The sequence below is a fragment of the Solenopsis invicta genome, chromosome 12 (genome assembly GCF_016802725.1).
Source record: "Solenopsis invicta isolate M01_SB chromosome 12, UNIL_Sinv_3.0, whole genome shotgun sequence".
Lineage (NCBI taxonomy): Eukaryota > Metazoa > Arthropoda > Insecta > Hymenoptera > Formicidae > Solenopsis > Solenopsis invicta.
Genome location: NC_052675.1, coordinates 13,930,206 through 13,949,300, shown reverse-complemented (window position 1 = coordinate 13,949,300; position 19,095 = coordinate 13,930,206). Strand labels below are relative to the sequence as shown.

Genomic DNA, 19,095 nt, shown 5'->3' with positions numbered 1-19,095 from the left:
TAAAATGTAGAACATATTGCTCGTTAACATTGAGGCAAAATCACGCGAGCTACTTGCAGCTTTATCCCGAATTGAATAAGTTAATTTTGTATCGTGCACACTGCGCGATCATGTCTGAACATTTTTTAAAATTATACATCAAGAAAATAGCTGATGCAAAAAATATTTCAGAGTTGCGAATTAAATATTTTTTGCCACCAATGTCATTAATAAAAAGCGTTAAATCAATATTTCTTCACTGAGAAGAAAAATTATTAACTTGAATAAATTTTTTGATTTAACTTGATTAAATTTTTTCAGTTCGACTATTCTTATATAAATGCTTGAACTAAAGTTTAAGTATTTTATATATTTAATTTAAATACGTAAATGCTTGAATTGAAGAGATTCAATCGAGTTGAAAAATTTAGTCAAGTTAACAACTTTCTTCTCAGTGTACTCGCGATTAACGATACATTTTGTTTCTTACCGACAAGATGTTCTCGCCGAAGACACTCGGACGATTTTTTACGACCGTCGAGCATATCGATATATTTTTAATACGATCGTACTGTTCGCTCTTCTCTGCTTTTCGAACACCTTGTACATACGTGTACGATATCGCGTGATACTCGGAACTCCCGAGTGCGACCTTGCTGATCTTAGATATTATGGGCTGCAATAGGATACGTATGTGAGTTATCGAAGCGCGATCTTCGCTCTGCGCGATGGAATAAAAAAAAAGAACCTACCGACCAACCGACCAATGCGTCTCGTTTTTTGGATATCCCAGTTTATTTCTGTACGGGCCGTTCGGCGATAGAGCGGAGTCGACGTGATGTCAATTTCGTATACGTGATTAGACGACGAACGAGCGGCGATCGAGTATCACATTTTTTTTTTTTTTTTTTAGCAGAATATTCTTGCTCTCGTTGCCGTGTCGTTTGTTAAATTATTAAGTATAAACGCAACAAAGGATTCCGGACAAAATTGAAGTAAATTATACTAAATGCATAATTGATAAGATTCGTTTAAAATTATAGGATTTTTCTCGTATATACATTTTTAGCGGCAGACGAAATTAATTATCTCCTCATCATTTATGAGAATGAAAAGTTAATTGTCATGAAAAAAATTTCTTCTCTCGGATGATGGAAAATTAATTTTAAAATATTTATTTTGAGTCGGGAGAATTATGCATTCATGGGTTAAAAATCGTACGGTACAAACAGAATCTGATATCATCGTGCGCACTCGTCTCTATCGCGAACGATTCGCAATGGGAAGAGAAATACGGAAATGTATTGTCAAAAATCGCGCTGTGCCCTCTCATGAGCTCATTGTAATCGAGTGTGTCGCCGTGTTCAACTCGCGCAAAAGCGTTCATCGGAACACCAGAGACGTGTAAGATGGACGCGACCGAGGAGGCGACTGGGGGTGCAATCCGAGAGCATTTCCGTCCATCCGATGCGCTTCGTTCTGTGCCGCGAGTCTTGGCAGATGGATTGTTGTATTGAGAGGTCTAAGTTTGAAATTATTCGCAATTGAATGTCGCAAAATTTTTAATCAAAGCCACGAAATCGCAGCCACGTTGCGAATGCGTCCTGAGATTTGTGAGCTTAAACGAGTCTCGATTTAAGCGGCGTTTGCATGCAAACACTTGGTGCAAACGCTTGTGTACACGTATGCATTTCTGTATGTCGGCAAGAATCGGACATTTCGGAAAAATCGGCAAAATTCGACATCTCGTAGAAACTCGCGAAGGAAAACCCTCACTCTGGAAATAAAAGCCCACTCTCGTCCGTAAAGCTCCACCAACATCGACAATGCGTTCTGAAACGTTCCGATCATAGCGGATAGCCACAACTGATTTGGCTTGGCGTAAAAGAAAAAAAAAAAGTAAATTTTAAAAACTGGTTTGTTTCGGTTCTTAGACGAACGAATGCATATCATAGTTGTAAATTAACAATTTGTGAAATAAAAGCTGCAAACTGTTTGTGTTAACAATACGTCACGTGCGTACGATGTGTGTGTTTCTTGCCTGTCTCTGTTGCGTACCGCAATCCCCGCTGTGCATCCAGTCTCGTGTGAAACCCAGAGCGATATTATGCCGTAGGGATTGTTTATCGCTATCATAAGCCGCGTCCGCGCGATACAAAGGGTAAGTGCATAGTTCATAATCTTCTATTCGAGCGTGAAACAATTCCCGCGTCGAGACGTCCGTCGCCGCGACGCGTCATTCGAGCTCACGTTCGTGAGGGACAAATAAGAAAAAAAAGTTTGAAACGAGCTGAAAGATTTTTTTCACTGAAATTATTCAAATTTTGTACGAATCGTCGATATCTTTCGAAGGGCTCGAATTACCAGAGTTGTTCGAAATATTCGAATTTTATTTGGATTATTTAGAGTTAGTCCTGAATCTTAATCTTGAATCGGGAAATCGCTCGAATGATTATGCAAATTATATTTAATCCTCCTTCATACAGTACTGCACAGAAGAAGCATTGCAAAAAATTGCTGCAATGTTTCAGCAACATTGCTGCAACATTACGTATCAATATTTCTGAAGCGGACATTTTATTGTTGCGGCAAAATTGCCGAAACATTGTAACGATATTTGGCAATATTTTTGTTGTATGTGATGTACGGGCCGTGGTCCAATGTTTTTTTCGCTACTTCTCTAGCGTTTCTAACCGGGTCACTGATTCCTGATAGTGTTTTCGAAAAGGTTTTTTTCAAAAACACTATCAGGCACCAGTGGCCCGTCAGTATCTTTAGAGGCGCTCGAATTGCTGGAATTGTTTAAAATACTCGAATTTTGTTTGCATTATTCAGAGTTGATCCTGAATTTTAATTTTGGACTGGGGAATCGCTCGAATGATTACACAAATTATAATCAACCCTTCATGGTCCAACGTTTCGTTCGCTACTTTTCTAGCGTTTCTGACCACCGGGTCACTAGTGTCTGATAGTGTTTTTGAAAGGGTTTTTGGGCTCCAAAAAGTCTGAAAAAATTCTAGTTCACTCTTCCAACACGTCAGAGTACAATTTTGTAATTGTTTAACCCGAAACGTTTTTCACTCTTTTCGATACGCGTCTGAAATTGAGGCGGAATAATTCAAAATTCGCCTGGTTCTTGAAAGCTTCTTCAGTTGGACCACAGAGGGTTAACCGTAGAGATGGTTGGATCATTCGATGCTCGGGGTGTTGAAGCCGTAATGCGCGCGACGTAATTGCCTTCGCTGTTGCAGGTCTCGCTCGCCCTCGGACTGGAAGCGGGTGGATGGGGCGCGCTGGTGGAGCGGACGAGCGGAGGCGCCGGCGGCGGCAGCATCCTCGGCCATGGCGGCTTCAGCGGCCTGGCCGGATTGGCGCGTCGCTGCGGCGTCTGCCTGGCGACGTTCCCGTCGCCGTGGCTGCTGGAGCGGCACGCGTTGCTGCAGCACGCCGGACAGACCAGCGACGACAAGCCGTTCACCTGCGAGCAGTGCGGCCAGCGTTACCGCTACCGATCCGCCTACGTGAAGCATCGCGAGCAGAATCATCGCGCGCGGCTACCGGCCGACAAGCTCTTCACCTGCGACGTGTGCGGCATGCAGTTCAGGTATCTTAAGTCCTTTAAAAGCACCGTCTCAACCACGCGCTCGAGCGGTTGCAGCGCGCGCCCGAGTCGCAGAACAGCGTCGTTGTCGTCTCGGCGCCGGCCGAGCGCAGCGATCAGGTCTCGAGCACCGGCGAGCCGTCCCAGGTGGAGACCGGCAGCGACACCACGACGAATCCGGGCGACGCCGAGGAGATGCGCGGCGTATTCTCCGAGAGCGCTCGCGGCGACGAGAGCGTCTCGGAGACCGCGAGCGTTCACGAGAATCCGGGCGACGCGGTGGAGGTGCAGATGACGGAGACCACCGCCACCGGGGGAATTGGCGGAATTAGCGGCGGCGGCGGCGGCGGCGGCGGTGGTGGTGGTGGTGGTGGCGGCGTCGGCGGCGGCGGTACCAGCAGCGAGGCCGGCGACGTGGACGACAACGCCGTCGACGACGACCGGCACGTCATCGAGCCGAGCGAGGCGATGATCAGCCTCGCGCGGAGCGTCACCCGCGAGGCTGATCGCCGCGAGCGTCGCTTCGCCTGCCCGTTCTGCGGCAAGTGCGTCAGGTCCAAGGAGAACCTGAAGCTACACGTGCGCAAGCACACCGGCGAACGGCCGTTCGTCTGCCTGTTCTGCGGTCGCGCCTTCGGCGGCAAGAGCGACCTGACGAGGCACCTGCGCATCCACACCGGCGAACGGCCGTACCACTGCGAGATGTGCGGCAAGTGCTTCGCCCGAGCTGACTATCTCTCCAAGCATCTCACTACGCACATCCACCAGCGCTAACGCGATCGTAACTCGGCTCACCCGCCTCCTCGGCCACCTCGGGGCCGAAGGGCAGCAACGCGACGACGTGCCTCCTACTCTCCGGCACGTCCCTCCGCGCGTTGACGCGCCGCGGCCGTTGCGGGGCGATTCGAGGGTTCATCTTACGAAAATTATACAACGTGTAGTATTACATGTCAATAACGAGAATAGGCGAAATTAAACGTTCTTCCTGCGCCCTCGACAGCAGGCTATATATATATTACACATGGAGCAATAGCGCGAGGAAAAGGAGTTGGGTGTGGTGCGACGCGCGCGATTTATGTATTTTCTCTCTCTGACAGCGCTACTCTAGAAAGACAGAAATTCGCTCCTCTGACTCGCGAAAGTGCCGCAAGGCGGTAACGGCAATAATCCTTGGCGCTGTTCAGCTGATTTCGACGCGCGCTAAAATCCAAATCTCTTGGATATCTCGATCGCTCGCACCGTATCGCGAGATCGTAGCCCCGCAACGGCGCCGCTGCACATCTTGACTGATCGTTGCCGAGTGAAAAACCGTTTCTTCTTGCAAAGAGTGCGAGTCAGACGAAAAACCGCAGAAGGACTCCTACCGAGGGGAAGAAAGACGCAAAAAGAGAGAAAGGACCGTATCTCTATCCATCGCCGCCGGCCCACACGACAAGACGCGTCAATTATGGAGAGAAGTATAAGTAAAACGCGATCCGCGCGCGATCTCTTACTACTATGGTCCACCAGTACGTCTCTGACGTGGTGGTTTCTGCGCTACGATAGTGAGACTAACTTGTGATAAAGGATATGAAACCAAAAGGAGAAAATGAGGAAAGAACAGAAAAAAAAATAACCAAAGAACGCAACGACGCGGCGGGTGAAAGCCGACGGTCAAAGGCTTCCTTTTGTTGTCTTCTTCATCTTCGTGCTCCATCGACAAAGTGATATATTTGTAATGTAATAGTTAACCTCGATATACTCGATGTGTACTCGACATGTAATATAATTCGCGATGACGATGCCGCGATGCGATTACGATAATTTCCCTCTACGCGAGCTCCGTGCAGACGCGAACACGTCGGCAAGGACCCTCTTTCTTCTTTACGCGGATAGAAATCAATCTCGCGTACTCGCAAAATTGAGATCGACCGATGCTGGGTTCACTTTTCAAGGACGCGCAGGCAAATCAATCTTGAGCTTCAGAAAATTAGGTTTTAAATGAGGAATTACATAAATTTTTTTAATTAAATATTTTCCTAGTGCTTCAAGATTAATTTTCCCCCAGATTCTTAGAAAAGTGAGTTGATACCCTCGGAACTTCATAACTCAAAGAAGACCCTTTCGTCACTCTCCATAATTAATACGTTCACATTTATGGAAAACAAGACAAGGTATTAAGGATGTGTTTCAAAACATCAAAAATATAAAAATTTCATAGATTATTTTATTATTATATATGTTTGAGTATTTGTGTAAAATTTGTAACATAATTCTTTTATTGGTTTAAAAGTTATTTAATTTTTTGTTTATTCTTGATTTTTATGTAAAATCGTGTTTTGTAGTATTTATTTGCAAATTTGATGAAAAAGTAGCATTGCAAATTTAAATTCTACTAATAAAACTCTAATAAATATTCTTGCAAAAATTTATTTAGCTCTACTTACTCGTTTCAAAGTTATTTATTTAAAATTGCAGCCAAACAAGATTATTTTTGCTGCAAAAACCATTATAAATCTAGTTTTTTGTTGTTTTCGCCTTTGCAGCTGATTTTAAGTCTAAAATTTGGGTGTTCGCGATCAAAATTTTTGTCTTTTGATTAGGAAAAAAAAACGAATAAACCTAAGAAGTTTACAGTTTTTAAATTTCGATAATTTTCAGCTCGTATTCTATAGCCAAAACGTTCTTGAAAACCCGCAATACTTACATCAGACATCTTTAAGCTTTAAACTGTAATGTCTTTTAGACCATTATTGAAACTTTACTTGTCAATAACTTCCTTGACATCTACAAGAAGCCCTTTAAACTCATAGTACCTTTGTATGCCATCTGTCCCCGCCAAACTGCAGTGGTTCCATTATTTTTCGCTGTAATATGGGACGATTGAAAAATTGTAACAGATCGGGCTTTATTTGCATTATTTTTATCCCCACGCTATCGAACATTTATGTATTTCTTTGTCTAAATCTTATTTATGTATATTAAATCTTATTTACTGATGTATTATTATAATATAGTTTTGTTAGAAAAATTGTTAGGAAAATTTTATGGTTCAACTTTCGTAACATGATTTTTTAGAATTTTTCGAATGAAAATAACGATTTTTTTTTAATTGATCTTTTTCGAACTTTGATCCTAAATAACTCGAACGGGCCAACGTGTCAACTTTTGTTTTGTACTAAAAATTTTCTTTATAGTTTTTCAAATAATATATTATACTATGAAGGGTTCCATTTAAAATATTTGAGTTCGGAAACTTCTTGAAAGAGGCAATTTCTACAATTCCCTTAAAAAAATAACTTCTCGAAATGATCAGACATGTGTAATATTTTTCGGTTTTTCATAATTTTGAATTATTTAAAAATGGCAACAGATTTAGAAACATTTTGTATACACAGAAAAAAATAAGTATTAAATCAATAATTATATTCTCATATATAAGCAAGTATAAAAAAATCTTTTTGAAAAAATTTGACAATCTTAAACAGCATAACTTGCTTACATGACGAAACCAAATTCTTCATGTAAGAAACAAATTTCTTTATGTAAGCAAGTTATGTCTGTTTAAGATTATAAAATTCTTTCAAAAAGGTTTTATACTCTTGCTTATACAATACACATATATAAGAATTAATTTTATAATAATTTTTGTTCTGTGTATGAGATTTTTTTTGCTAATCCTCACATTAAAACATTTTTTTCCGCCTCCTCTGTTTTCAAATATTCATCAGAATAATTAAAAAGAAGAAATACATTTTTTATTATAAGAAACTTATGAAAAAGCTGTCAGACCGCTATCATGTTTATCAATAATATGATTTTTTTCGAACGTTACAGTTTAAAGCTTTATTATGCTATCGAAATCTGATTTATTCTATTAATCTACTTTTGCTCGCGAATTAACATAAAAAAAAATGAAACGCTGATAAGCTTATCGTGGCGAAAGGGATCAAAATCAAGAGTACCGAGCGTGCAATACAAAATGGAAAAAATCGCGTGGCATGTGCAGCGTGCGTTTTAATATTTATTAATCCTCTATAGACAAAATTATTATATACGTTCTTCCCGAGAAACAGCGTTACATTCCTATATGTCCGCGAAAAAAAAGCTTTAGTCAGAAATAAATAAGTTACGCTTACTTCGTTTTTACAAATAAAGGAAGTTTATCTTTAAGATAAATTTAAATAAAAATGCGCTATTACGATTACATCTTGCTTTGAGATTCTATAATCAGTCCATAGAGGATTAAATAATAGAGAGACGGTCAAACAGCTCTGCCGTTGCGATTATCTTCCGTGTAAAACGACGTGTTCGACGTTGGCACCGATCGGGAGGGCGAACCTCCCGGAAAGCGTTGCCGGTGCCTTTGAATTCCCGAATGAACGAACGAATAATCCTTTCCTTGATGATGCGGATAGCAATAATATATATCTTTTATTTCTCCCGTCTACGTCAGAGACACCAGCGCGATTTAGGTTCGTCGTCGGGAGCCGCGAAGTAGCGTCTTGTTGCACGGTCTATATTCGGTCCTTCCAAAAGTCCTCTCCACTTAGTCGCTCTCTTAGGTATTTATATACGTGTGTATGTGCGCGATATATATATATATATATATATATATATATATATATACATACATATATGTATATACACACACATGCATATACAACGAGATGCTGTTCAGCTATGCACTGGACCGCAGAACGAGAGTGGCCGGCTCATTCTCTTGGGATCGGTCTCGTAAGTAGCTTTAACTTCCGACCACTTCATAAACCAAGTCCGATCGTGCGTTCTCGTCGCGAGAGAAATGGAAGGGAACGTAGAGGAGGCGTTTCTTAGGACGACTCGTGCGAGCCCGAAGGATCATTTACGAGACCGGATCCCTCCACTTGGTCAAGAAACACTTACCTAGCCCTTAAGTGATGTATAGTGTACTTGCTGCTCTGTGTACTTTCGCGCGCTCTCGAAAGTACGCGAAACGAAGTTGAATAACGAAGGTGCTATCTAACGAATAGGGTTGATCGTCAGATGCCGGCCGGCCGGTACCTCTACCCAAGAAACGAAAAGCGTGAGAATAAAACACAAGAGGAAAAGAGAGAGAGAGAGAGTGTGAAAGAAAGAGTAAAGAGAAACTCTAGATTGCCAGCTAATACCGTGCCAAAAAGGAAAGTGTTTAGAAATGAGGGAAGAGAGAAAGAGAAAAGAAAAAAAAAGATAAAACAGAAGGCCAGAGAAAGTGAGAAAGAGGAGAATCTATTCCGTCGGGCGAAAATTCAATTTCCCTCCAAGACCGGCCCGGTGCTGCGATAGGCCAATTTAGTCCATAATTACCATATTATTATACCGTCTGGATAAGGATGTAATTTAACGATTAGATGATACGTCGATATATTGTGTCGTCGTCCATGGTCGAGTGGTGCGACCATTGGTGTCGAGATTTTATTAAGAGGAACGTGTCCAACGAATGTCAACGAGAACTCGCGGCGAGACGCGGGAAGCGTTTCGCTCGCGTTTGCACCCTTTTAATTTCCCACTTCTCGCCGTTTCGCCATATATATATATATATGTATACATAACGTACACTCGTCCGCCCCAATAAGCTGGACGGTATATACGTGGTCCTCGCGCGTTCGGGCTCGAGGAGCGCGGGCTAGAAGATTAAAGAAAACAGTTCCATGACGCCTGACGCCCCGATCGTTAGTCTAACTGCCCAACGTCCGCCCACTGCCGTTCCATTTCCACTTCCAGGGTCGCCGTGATAACCGAGAAAAGCTGCAAATCGCTTCGTTGTCGTAAATCAGAGACGAGATTTTTGGCCTTGGAAAACATCGAGAATTTCCGGAATTTTTTTTATCATAGAAACACACAACGTCGAGGGTTACATTAATATGATATTGATTCAATTATGTTAATATATAATCACATCAATTAATATGTAATTATATTAATATTAATCCTAGAATACTAATTATAATTTAATCATGATTTTCAAGGTTGATAAGAATTGTTTCAACAGGTATATTTGACGAATATTTTAAAAGGTGCGTATTGCAGCACATTTGACTGCAAAAAAATCTCCAATGAATTTTTTAAATAATATTATCTTTATAGTGAAATCTAATTTTGATAATATCAAGATTTTTCTTGTAAAAATTAATGAAAGTATCAAAGAGTTAAGAATTGTTAACGTTATTTTTTAATGCTGATTTTTAATACATCTAACAGCATGGCGTGTTTATTGTTTACTTTGTAATATTCTAGAATTAGAAGTTTAGTACTCAAATCTCGAAATTTTCAGATTTTTCCAGTCACAGTTTCGTAATCTTTTAGCAACGTACGATTTATAGAGCAATCTCGAGAATTTTCGACGCTCTCGCGACTTCAGCACGTAGAGTTTGCGATCTCGTCGGAAAGGTTCGCACGATCTCTCGCCGCGATGTGCTGCTTATAGTCGTGACTCGAATCGCAATTCAATAGGACACACAGTGCCAAACGATTATTCTATACCGTGGTAGCGCGATAGCAAGGCGAGGAAACGCGGCCAGCAGCGCGAGTGTAGCGGCAAAAGTAATTTCGGGGCCGTTTGCCACTTTCCCGAAATTTGGTTGTCTCTTTTGCTCTGGAAGATGGGAATGAATGAAAGTATGCCCCGAATTAAACCACCGGAAGCACCGTCGCGGACGTATAGTGTTTGCTTTCGAGCGTAATAACGCTAAATAGTGACAGCTACGCGGACAATCTAATCTCGTTTATAGCGGAACGTTACTGCGGAATGCGTTGTTACTCTTGATTACCGTATTAATTGTATTTTGTAGACAGTAGTACGACTTCGAGTCAGCCATCGCCGCTTTGTTGAATTTACTTGGCAGAGAGGCGCGCGTATTCTCCCTCGAATACAAGTCGATACAAAACTGTCGCGATTCCTTTCCACCGTCGTTCTCGATAAACGTCGCGGAATTGCGAACGAGGAACCTACACATTCTTTTAAGGACGTGATCGCCAAGTACAAGAGTACCTTAAAGTAACAATTAAATCATGTGATATTTTTTTAGTAATGTGTACCACAGTTTACAAATAACAGAAACTACTAGTCATATTTTCCCACAATTAGTTGGTGTTTGAGATTTAGCCATAAAATCATGTGTGATAAAATCGGTTAAGTCTACTGTATGTATATGATTGTCGACGCGAGCCGAAGAATAGTTTCTACAATCTCTGATTAATGTTAACTCCGTCACGAAACCACAACGTTTTATTTTTGTCACTAAAAATTTTTTATTTCATACAGCCGTTTATTTTTCAGCTACGAATCGCTTCAAAGCTATTTGACGTGCCATATTTTATACTCTAGTAGTAGTGTCAATTGTCACAATTATTTATTACGTATTATTTGCAAAATGTATATTATTAGAGGATAGCCGCCAATTCTGCCTCCTAAAACGGCATCCCGTATTTCGGGATTTATACATTGCACTCTATTAATACTGATAAAAACGTGATCTGCTTAAATAGTTAAAGAAATAAAAATCCATAGTTTATACATGTATAAATTTTTTCTGTATAAAAACTGTTAAAAACAAATTCTCGAAAAACGAAAATGAAATTCGCATAATTTGCGTAAAAATTGCATAGTTGAAACAATATATACAAATAGTGAGTATATTATTGATAATATTAGATCATTTTATATGTTTGTAGCTTCCTAAATCTGTTTTCTTTATATTTTTCTCTTTTATTTTTTCTCTTAAAGCGGGTTGAAACATAAAATCGTTGTACAGCGTAAAGCGGATCATTTCTCTGTGAAAATAGATTATAACTATGAAATCTTCAATTACAACGTCGATAGATATTTCATGGATTTTCTTATATTGTCTTTGATATCTCAAGGTAAAAAAAATATCATCGGATGTAACAGATCTACTAATAAGGTGCCAAAAAACGTATGAAACGGGAAAATTTAATTCTAGCTTTTTAATATTATAAACTTTGTTGTTTAAAACATAAAAAAATGTTTTACTATTTGGTTTAATTAAATATCAATTTATTTTCCAGTTAACTTCTTCCCTATGAGACTTCTGAATTCTGCTATTACTTTCTTAGGGTGGCATTTTTGAGGCCTTATTTCTCAGACGCTTTTTTGGATTATAATACAAAGTATTAATTATTATAAAATATGAAGTAGTAAATTAAAGCAAAATATAAAACGACCATACTATCTGATAAAAAACACTTTCTAATTTGAACTTGTGTTTTTAAAGTTTTATCTTCAGCTTTTGTTTAAGAAATATTATCCAAAAACAAAATGGAGTGCTGGTATTAGCGACTTTCCTCTATATCGATCGTTTCTATCGCTTCTCGGATCACGTAATAACGTATTATATTATTAATAATACAGAAGAAATTAATTAGCGTTAGTAAAAATCCGAAATATTTTTTAGCAACAAAAGGTATATGTAATAATTTTTTATTTTAATTAATTTAGAAGCTCAAATAACGTCAAGGATAAATATTGATTAACAACGATATCGACAGCTTTCGATTAGATGAAATTACATCGCTCTGCACCGCTATCTTTATTAGTTACAACCGTTGGTAAACGTCATTCCCATGTAACAGAGCGTCGTAGCTGGTTTTGAACGATCGGAGTTAGAATCGATAGAGAACATGTCGGAAATTGGACAAATCGACATGACCGGATACACATACAATATATATATATATATATATATATATATATACAATATATATATATATATATATATATATATATACAAATCTATCTATATGCGAATATCGAGTTTCGCGAGCTCGTTTGTAGGCTCTCGCTCGCTCTCGAACTTACATCGAATTCCGGGAATCAATTAATCGCGCGGCGTGTGTGCGACTCTCCGCGTCGCACGTTAGCTCGCGTGATAGCCAGTCGTCTTTCAATCGAACTCCGGTAAAATGTAGCAGCTACCTACCGAATGCGGCGGGATAATATATTTATCGCCGCGCCGCGCCCCGTGCACGTACGAGACGATCGCGGATAGTTTTTGACTCGCACCACGGCTCGTATTTTCAGGCTGGCGATATCAGCACCGCGATATCAGGGCGTACAAGCACCTACGGGGTGCATGCTTCGAGTTCCGGAATGATCCTAGAAACGCCAACCTTTTCCTCAGACCGTCTATTATCGGTAAAAATGGAGAGCATTATAAATTCCGGAGTAAGATACCTGAGCCAAATACGATCCAACACTAAATAAAGCCCACTTATGAATTTATCACTTAAAAACGCGCTATACGCCTGAAGCATATGCTTAAGAGATTGTCATAAGAAATAAATAAAAAAAAGTAGATAAAAATATGTCGTAAGAAAATGAATAAAGAGGAGCTGAGGAATTAGAACCGACAGCAACGTGTCAGTTTGTAATGGAACAAAAACTTGTGACAAAGTGAATGTATGAGCCGTTTCTTATAAAAATTCGCAGCAAAGTTTATTAAGCATATATTATTTTACAGTTTATTGTAACATGTTATAATATTGTTTATTTTTCTGACTGTAGAACATAACAAATATTTGTATTGATTTTTTGGAATAAGTATTTTTTTTTTTTTTTAACGTACTCATTAAATAAGACCCACTTATATAGTCATTGTTATGGCCATTGTTATTTGTTCGACATTTATGAAGCTTCAGAGGATAACGATTTTCAATGTTGCTAACTTTTGAAAAACTAAAATTGTATCCAAATGATTAAAAATACCCAAAAATGAAAAGACTAATTAAAGGCAAATTAAAGATAATTGTGATATTTAAGAACAAAGTAAACCCTAAGAAATTTTGTTTTTGTGATTAATATTTGTTTTGAAACTGATTTAGAAGATACCATTGATTTGGGCCTTATATTCATAAATATGTAATAAAACCCAATGCTGTGTTAAAAAAATTTTTTTTGTTTATTCATAAATACGTTATATAGAACATGCATTTTATTTTTATGAATGATTAAAATAAAGATTTTATTCTCATTTAGTTTGTTTCAATATCTCCATAAACAAAATTAAATAAAAAAAGCATAAATGAAAAGCGAGCTATGTTCGGCTAAAATTCTTACTCTAAAATGATCAAATTTCCTTTTCATTATATTTCATTATATGTGTAATTTTTTTACTTTAATTTGAAGTCATTTATTTTCAATTAAAATTTTGAGGTTTCATGCCTATACATTAACTTTTTTTAAATATATTTGTATAAAAATATTATATGATTTAAAAATAATATAAATTAAAGTTTATTCATATTATATATTTTGACAATAATGATTTCCAAATTTTAATTAAAATTTTAAACATAAATTTTTTTTTATTTAAAATTTTAATTTAAAGTTTTAATTAAAATTTGGCTAAAAATTAAAGTGTGGATACGGTTGGTATTTCTAGGATTACATTTCGTATATTTTAAAAATTTACAAGATAGTGATAATAAGGTCAATTGCGTCACTTTGATTACACGAGGAAGTTTCAAATCCTGACTCGAATTCGTATTGCTTCTGCAATTCTTTTGACTTCAGTTCTTAATATATTATTCAAGTATGTCAAATGAATTAAGTTAACGTGATTTTGTTATAATGTATTAGCTGACACGAGCTTTCGTTTCCCACGACTATAACTCGAGAACTATATTCTGTAACAGCTATAACTTGTCGATATATTCTATTCTTTGTAAAGGATTTAGTGCAAGGATTAAATCTCAGAGATATAATCCCGATAAATTTAATTTTCAATGTTATAGACACGGCAAATTGCACCTCGGACACCAATTGTCACGAACAAATCCAGAGATTACTCTCAGATCTATAACGTCGACACTTGAATACATCGAGATTGTATCGATAACTTTTGTTTGCGGCATGATCTTCTCCCTAAGAAAATCCATTGGAAAATTAATTTCGGGAATAAGTGAATTTTTGAAAATTTATTCAAATTCGAAAGGAAGAAAACGGGCTCCGGACCATCGGACTCTTCGATCGTCGCGGGGTCGAACGATCGGGCACTTAATATATCGAGCGATATTTTGTATAATTTAACTAACGAGTAATACTTATATTTACGGATATATATATATATATATATATTTACACGCAAGCACCGCGATCCGTTATAATCCGTCTCTCTTATGGCCTATATATAATACATGTCGAGAAAGCGCGCGCTGAGCGTCGCGACGTTCGACCCGAGACGCGACGTTACGTGTCCTTTATAAAAGCGGGGCCTGCATTTTCGCTGAATCTCTCGAAGGAAGATCAATATCCATTGACCCACGCGTTTTCCTTACGTTCGCGTTTCAACTCGTCCCGAAATAGGTTTGATTTAATCGTGGACCCTCTCAAATATGGTAGACTAACCACGATTCAGGCGTTATGGAGTATATTGGGCATTTTAAATCACGTTTAAAGTTTATAGCTACAACACCAAGTAATATATATATACAAATATATACAAATATGTATATACGCACATATGTATTTGTATATATACAAATTCTAAGATATATATAAATATATATATATAAATATAAATACTATAAATATATATATATATGACGATAATATTATATATATATGAAAATATATTTAATGAATGTTCCTATATTTATATTATAAGTACATAATAAGTGTATTATATTGATATTCGATGGCGATTTCAGGTTTTTACCAAAACTTAAATGTCTGTTTAGATAGTAGTTACTATCGGACACTAGTTTAAAATGCTGGAAGAGCGAGAAAAAGAGGCAGATGAAGCGTGAGGAGGGGGAAAGAAAGAGAGAGAGAGAGAGAGAGAGAGAGAGAGAAAGAAAATGGCAAAGAGGTTGTGTAGCGAGGCGACAAATTTCAGAATCCTCAGAGAGACGAGAGAGAGAAAGAAAAAAAAGAGGGAGAGAGAGAGAGAGAGAGAGAGAGAGAGAGAGAGACGATGCGAAAAGAGACACATTAGGAAACGTATATTAAACGGGTTTGTATGTGTCGACGGCGAGGCGAGGGTCTTCCTATACTGACTGAACGATCAGATGTGATATATGCATAAGGATTAATTATTTACTCTAATCGTATATATATATGTGTAATTAATATTATATTAATATGGTTACGATATACAAACATTATATCTATATATTGTGTATAGGTAGATAGGAACATATACAATGTTTTTAATGGTTTATCTATGTTCCGAGGATATATGCTAAGTGTATTTAGATAGGAAGCTGTAAGAGGGTCTCTCGCCGTTAATGTTTGATCGATAGAGACCTCCGGCTAGCGAGTGATTCAATTCACGTCAGAAAATCCTCCATTGCGTACTTTCGCGTGTCCGTTGGAAGAGAAGCATCCCTGCCGATCGGAAGGTGTCGATATCCCGACCGTCTTAATGATACGAATAATTTACGTGTTTTTGCAGAAGAGAGAGAACGTCCTCGCGCTACCCGTCTATTTAGGTTCGCGTTCGTCTGAGAAGAATAAAAAGACGTCCATATATAGAGGAAATATTCGATATCTTAATTTAAAGGCGATGCCTCTGCCGGTCGTCATATTTGTCGCGCTATTTTCGACGATTTTCAGACTTATTGCGTTTTCCGTTGGATATTCCCTATTAATACATCTAAATTCTTTCCCGCTTAAAAGTCATCCCTGAAGCTCTTCCTCGGGAAAAAGAAGTTTTAAGGTAGACTACATTTAGTAAAAGATATGGTGGTCATTTAATAAATAAAAAACAAATGCGAGTGTTTTAACAAATTGAATTTCAGATATATAAAATAAGTGACAAAGTTTCTCGTTTCTCAGACAATTCTAAGTGCACTTTGCTCAAAAGAAAAAAAATATATATCTAGGATTTCTATAAGGGTCCCTTAAAGAGTTCCATCGAGGTATTTCGGGAAATCCGATCTCTCTGAGAGATATTCGGAATTCTTTTTATCCTTGCAAGTGAAGAAAAATTCCAGATGTCATTTCGGAAGGCGCGAAATTAGGCAATGCGAGCTCTTCTCTCGCGAATCCACGGCTGGCTGGCAGTATGCGGAAGGAAGGGGAGGAGGAATTTTCGGGAGTGTTTCAATTTTCACGCGTTCCGTGCAATAACAGTTTGCTCAATCCTCGGTGTCCGTCGGTCCGTCCGTACGGAACGACTACTCGTAGGTTATAAAAAGATAAAAAAAAAATGAAAAAAAGAAGAAGAAAACACAAAGAAGAAGACGCGACAGCGTTTGCATTAACACACGCGTGTGTAGAGCGCAGTGCGACAAGTAGAAAGTAGTAGCTCGACTCGTTATAGTAGCCAGACATTTTCGAATCTAATTAGCCGAAACGGACTTTATCTCCTTTTTCGAAACTTCCTTCGAGTCTCTCTCTCGGTGTCTTCGGTGTCTATTCTAAAGAGATTTAAAACAAGAAAAAAAACACATAAAAAAATAAAAGCGCGAACGAGTTAAGCGTCGGTCCGTTTTAGAGCATCGGTCTGTGTAATAGCGAACCTCGGAGCCTTTTTTTTATCGGCGTGACTGCAAAAGAAGGAAAGGGTCGAGATCAGGAAGATGAGAGGTATTCCGACGTACTTCGCGCTTTTGTGATTTTCAGCAAAATTAGTCGTCGTTACGTTAAATCTGTTCGCCGTATCGGCGGCGCATCGTTCCTCCAGCAATAATAGGCGATAAAGCGATTGTTACTTCCTCTTTAAACATATACCGGTCGATTTAACGTCAGTCAGCTGATTAGAAACGTACGCGACCTACTTATTATTAAAAAATAGTATAAAATATATACATATATGTATTAATGTTATATTAATTTTTCCACATAGCTATATTTTCTTACTCTTACTTTTCTTGATAAAATATCACTCTGAAGATTTAATCCTGGAACGCTATCGGAGGTAAAGTTCCAAGTACTAATTCAAGTTAGCACAGTTTTTGTTATTAAAATTTTAATAGCTTATAATATTTAATAACATTTTTGTTGCATTAAAATAGTGTTAGTTCAATTATTCTAACATCTTGCAACCTATAAAAAAGACATAAAAGATCTATAAAAAAAGAGTGTAAAAAGATTCTTAATTATGTGGATGAATTTTCATCCATAGTAGCATTAACGTAAGAAAAATATGAGTAGCATTTCAGGATTAAGTTATTTACGTTTCTCCGATTTCTAAATCGAAACATGTTTATTTTACGTCTTTGTCTTCGAGTGACACGATGATCTTAAAAATATCTGAATTTCCGTCGAATAACTTTGCTGAGATAAACATGTGCGATTTGTCTGAGACAGTCTCTAGAAATCGACGATAAAGAAAAGGCTTGCAATTAAGCGATATAATGGAGGATTCCGCGTTTAACTTCAACGAAAGTCGATTTTGCAATCACTTTGCCGTCGCGAGGAGAACTTATAAAATTGTGGCCGTATTATCATAATTGTTTGTCGTACCTACCGTTAGATAATTAATTGTAATTTAATAACTAGCATAATTAACGACAACTACTATACAATGCGGCGTCGCGGACGCGCGCGACCCGCGCGGGGAAAAGGCGAGTCCGCGTCGCCGCGCGTGGATGTTAGAGATATTTTTCAACTTGTACTAAATGTGATAAACCGATGAATTGACAATGAGCAATCTAACTGTAATATATGAATATTATATATTACATATATATACATACACAAATATTCTATATATATAATATTACGCGCGCGCAACACACACAAATATTATATATATATTATATACATAAATGTCTGTCGTACAAGCCGTAATTAGGATTTACTGTAGCTAGTACGTGTTAGCTTATTAAATGAATACACTCGTAAATGGCAGATGGCGAAATGAAACGCGTTTACGCGGTCGAGATGAGAGAAAGGGGATGGTAGGGCGAAAGGAGAAAAGGTACGGAGGAAGTCAAGAATAATATCGTATGCCGTCTCGAAATCTGTCCACGAATTCTCCATTGACGCTGGGCGCTGTCGTGCAAAAGCGAAGAACTCGTCCGCGACCCTCCGGTTCTTCGACTAACTAATTAATTAAGAGAACTTGGTGTAACGTGTGAAAACAATGTCTCGCGAACGCTCTTTGGCGCGCGCGCTCTGCCGCTGTGTAACGGGATTTACAATCAAGTCCGCGACTTAAACGAGAAAGTCCACGTAACGACTACAAAATAAGAAGCGAGGAGAAAGAATAACGCGTTTCGGAGACCCCGCGTCGCTAGATCCTGCGCAGAAATTAATTTTATTATCGTCAGTATACCTAACGGCACACGATATCGTACGAATATACTCCATAAGCACACAATATTCCTAGAATATTACATGAGTATTATTAAAAATTAAAATAATATTAAAATAATACTCCGAAAATATTATTCAATATTTTTAATATTATCGTAATATCATGGGAATATTGTGTGAATGTTACATGTCTGTTTTTACATAATATTCGTGATATATTACTTTAATATCAGTAAAATATTATAAAAATGTTCTACGAATGTTATTGTGGTCAAAAATTAATGTGAATTAT

At 38.2% G+C, this 19,095-nt stretch overlaps 1 protein-coding gene across 1 annotated transcript in view; it reads left to right on the top strand.

Moving 5' to 3' along the window:
• The window catches only part of LOC105196927 (zinc finger and BTB domain-containing protein 18), a 56,857-nt gene extending 51,665 nt beyond the window's left edge, over nucleotides 1-5,192 (top strand). The window contains 2 exon segments of the mRNA XM_039456264.1: nucleotides 3,231-3,597; nucleotides 3,600-5,192. Coding sequence (XP_039312198.1) covers nucleotides 3,231-3,597; nucleotides 3,600-4,354 — 1,122 coding nt within the window. The 3' untranslated portion in view covers nucleotides 4,355-5,192.
• The last annotated feature ends 13,903 nt before the right edge of the window (nucleotides 5,193-19,095 follow it).